This window comes from Bactrocera latifrons, unplaced genomic scaffold (assembly GCF_001853355.1).
Source record: "Bactrocera latifrons isolate USDA-ARS-PBARC rearing strain unplaced genomic scaffold, ASM185335v1 scaffold_22, whole genome shotgun sequence".
Classification (NCBI taxonomy): domain Eukaryota; kingdom Metazoa; phylum Arthropoda; class Insecta; order Diptera; family Tephritidae; genus Bactrocera; species Bactrocera latifrons.
This window is the reverse complement of record NW_017535741.1, coordinates 926,264-928,702: the sequence shown is the minus strand read 5'-3', so window position 1 is coordinate 928,702 and position 2,439 is coordinate 926,264. Positions and strand designations below refer to the sequence as shown.

The window sequence follows — 2,439 nt, the reverse complement described above, 5'->3', positions numbered from 1 at the left end:
GCACTCATACCATAATACTTTTTAGTTGTTTATCACCCGCTAAAAACATACGTTCGACTGAAGCTTCGAAGCGCTCATCCCGTTGCAGATACAAAGTTTAATAAAAAAGTTGGAGTGATAAGAAAATGATATCGAATTCAATGGTTGGGGCGCGCGAAAGAGAGATTGCATAATTGGATTTTAGTTAAATAAACATTATTTCTAAATAAAGGTTTCATATTTTCACTTTCCTTATTTTATAAGGAAGTTCTCTCCAGTGCAAATGTTAAACTTCACTCTGCACTCTTATGTCTATCTGAGTAAGCTCAACTCTACGATTTTCTTTTCCTAGTTTTTAAGTGTGTATACCTAATGATGAAAGCTTTTTTCCAAAGTCTGCTATGACTATTTTGTACTGCGGAATTCCTGTGTCACCTAAACAAAAAGTGACATTACTTTTGTAGGGATCAAATTCAAGATATCGAGTATGTAAAAGTTTATTTATATACTATTTTTTAACAGTTTTTTAACTTGGGTCATGCTTTTATTTATATAGTTCAGTTTTTAAACTTTGATAAAACAGTTAATCGCGGAACGCATCAGAAGAATGCTCTGAGTCATCTGAGGATTTCGCGATCTTACTTATAAAATTTTAAATTATATCTTAATAAAATTTTACTTGTGTACATAGATAATATTTGTAATATAATATCAAGAACTTATTACTAATTTGCCTAAATAAAAACAAAATATTACAGAKCAAATAGTTTAGGCCTATAACTCCAATAGTARTAGTTAKATAACATTCACGCTACGTTACACTTCAAAATGAGTTTGCCTTCCACGTCCTTCTCAACTACTTCGTCGATGTCGGCGTATAATGCCGAATGCTGCTGCACCAAACGATCCTTGAAATCCACCTGTCGTGTGAAGGCGTCGATATCTTGGGGAGAAAAATCACATATCTTGCCTTCACAATTTATCAGCAGGCCTCCAGTGAGATCAATTTTCGTCTTCGTTAGATGTAAGCGATTCATTTTACGCCGTCTTAGTTCCTTTCGATATACAAAAAGGTGATATTGGAGGAGAGGTTTCGAAGAGCTGTGCTGTATGTCACGTTTTATTGTTTCTTCTCGTTGTCTTTCGGTTTCGTCGTCATAGAACTCCATGTCCACATCAAAATTTAGGTCTGTATCCAGATCCATGTTCAAGTGGAACGTCAAGTCACTATCAAAATCCATGTAGAGATCTTCTGCCATTTTGTATTTGAGCTTAATATCTTGTAAGGTTTAACACTTAACTTGTTATGATGAGGCTAGTACAGATGAGAATGTTGATAATTCTGAAAAACCTCAGCTTTATAAGCATTTCAAGCAGGTATCCTTAATTACAGGTACTTAGTAAAGTTTGTGTTCACTAATAATTCCTTTTGTGTTCAGATATTTTACCTAACCGACTACTAAGGGTTCGAGAAGCAGTAAGGAGTGAGCGACAGGTAGGCTATAATCTCAGGGCCATAATTACAAAATTCAATGACAGATTAATCATTACTTTATTTTCTGGTAATTTAAAGGAATAAAAGTGGGTGCCTGAAATTTTATGAGAAGTAAAAAGACCTATAAACATAGTCAAGAAATATGCTACCACTCTGTAAGAACACTCTAAATCACCAAAATGCTACTTAGAATTCATTGCTTCTTTCTATTTCCTTAACTCTTCTGTTTCTTAGTTTTTTTAAAGGGTATTTTTTTATTTTTATTATTTTACAATTGCGCCTAGTATGTAAAAATAAAAAACGAACAACAATTCTAGTCCAATTAATTGGGAGAAATACTTAAAACCTTAATGGTAAGAAATATATTTGCTGCTACTGTGTCTAGGTCACTAGACACTAGGTCGGAAGGTCCAGCAGTTTTGATGAGTTTGGAGGCTTCCTCATTAACATGCTGTCTAAGCCTCAGTTCGTGAGACTTGGCAATTTTGGAGATTTCGTTTACCACTGAATTCATGCCTAGATCACGTTGCAGATCTGCAGATCTAACGTACCAAGGAACATTAACTAAATTCCTTAGTACCTTACTTTGAAAGCGCTGAATGTAGACCCAAACTGGYTTTTGAACTTGTTTATATACTAACAGTTGGTTTTGAGTGGATAGCGTGGATTTTCTGCCAACTACGTGGTAAAGTTTAGCAAATTTCATATGAAGCTCGCTCCTTTGGTGATAGCTAGGTTTTAGCACTGTTATGATGTGGTAAAGGAATATTAGTTATGTAAATCGGACGATATGTCAAAGTAAAGTCGACGGGAATTGATTTGGTGTCGTTTAGTTTGATGCGCCACTTAGATTCCCACTTAGTAATTCTTTTGAATGTTGTTTGCACTCGTCGAGTAGATACTGAAGTTGACTCTCCAGCTTCTATCAATGCTGTGACATCCGCTAATGATGGGACAGATGGGAG

General features: G+C 35.1%; 1 protein-coding gene across 1 annotated transcript; it reads right to left on the bottom strand.

Moving 5' to 3' along the window:
• Positions 1-526: 526 nt before the first annotated feature.
• LOC108968534 lies at positions 527-1,294 on the bottom strand. The gene has a single exon (XM_018932626.1). It carries the CDS (start codon positions 1,236-1,238, stop codon positions 786-788), a length of 453 nt encoding a protein of 150 aa, XP_018788171.1. The 5' UTR covers positions 1,239-1,294; the 3' UTR covers positions 527-785.
• Positions 1,295-2,439: the final 1,145 nt, after the last annotated feature.

Bases quoted from the DNA above. Each gene is read 5' to 3' on its own strand.
- LOC108968534 (XM_018932626.1), bottom strand. From the start codon at position 1,238: ATGGCAGAAGATCTCTACATGGATTTTGATAGTGACTTGACGTTCCAC.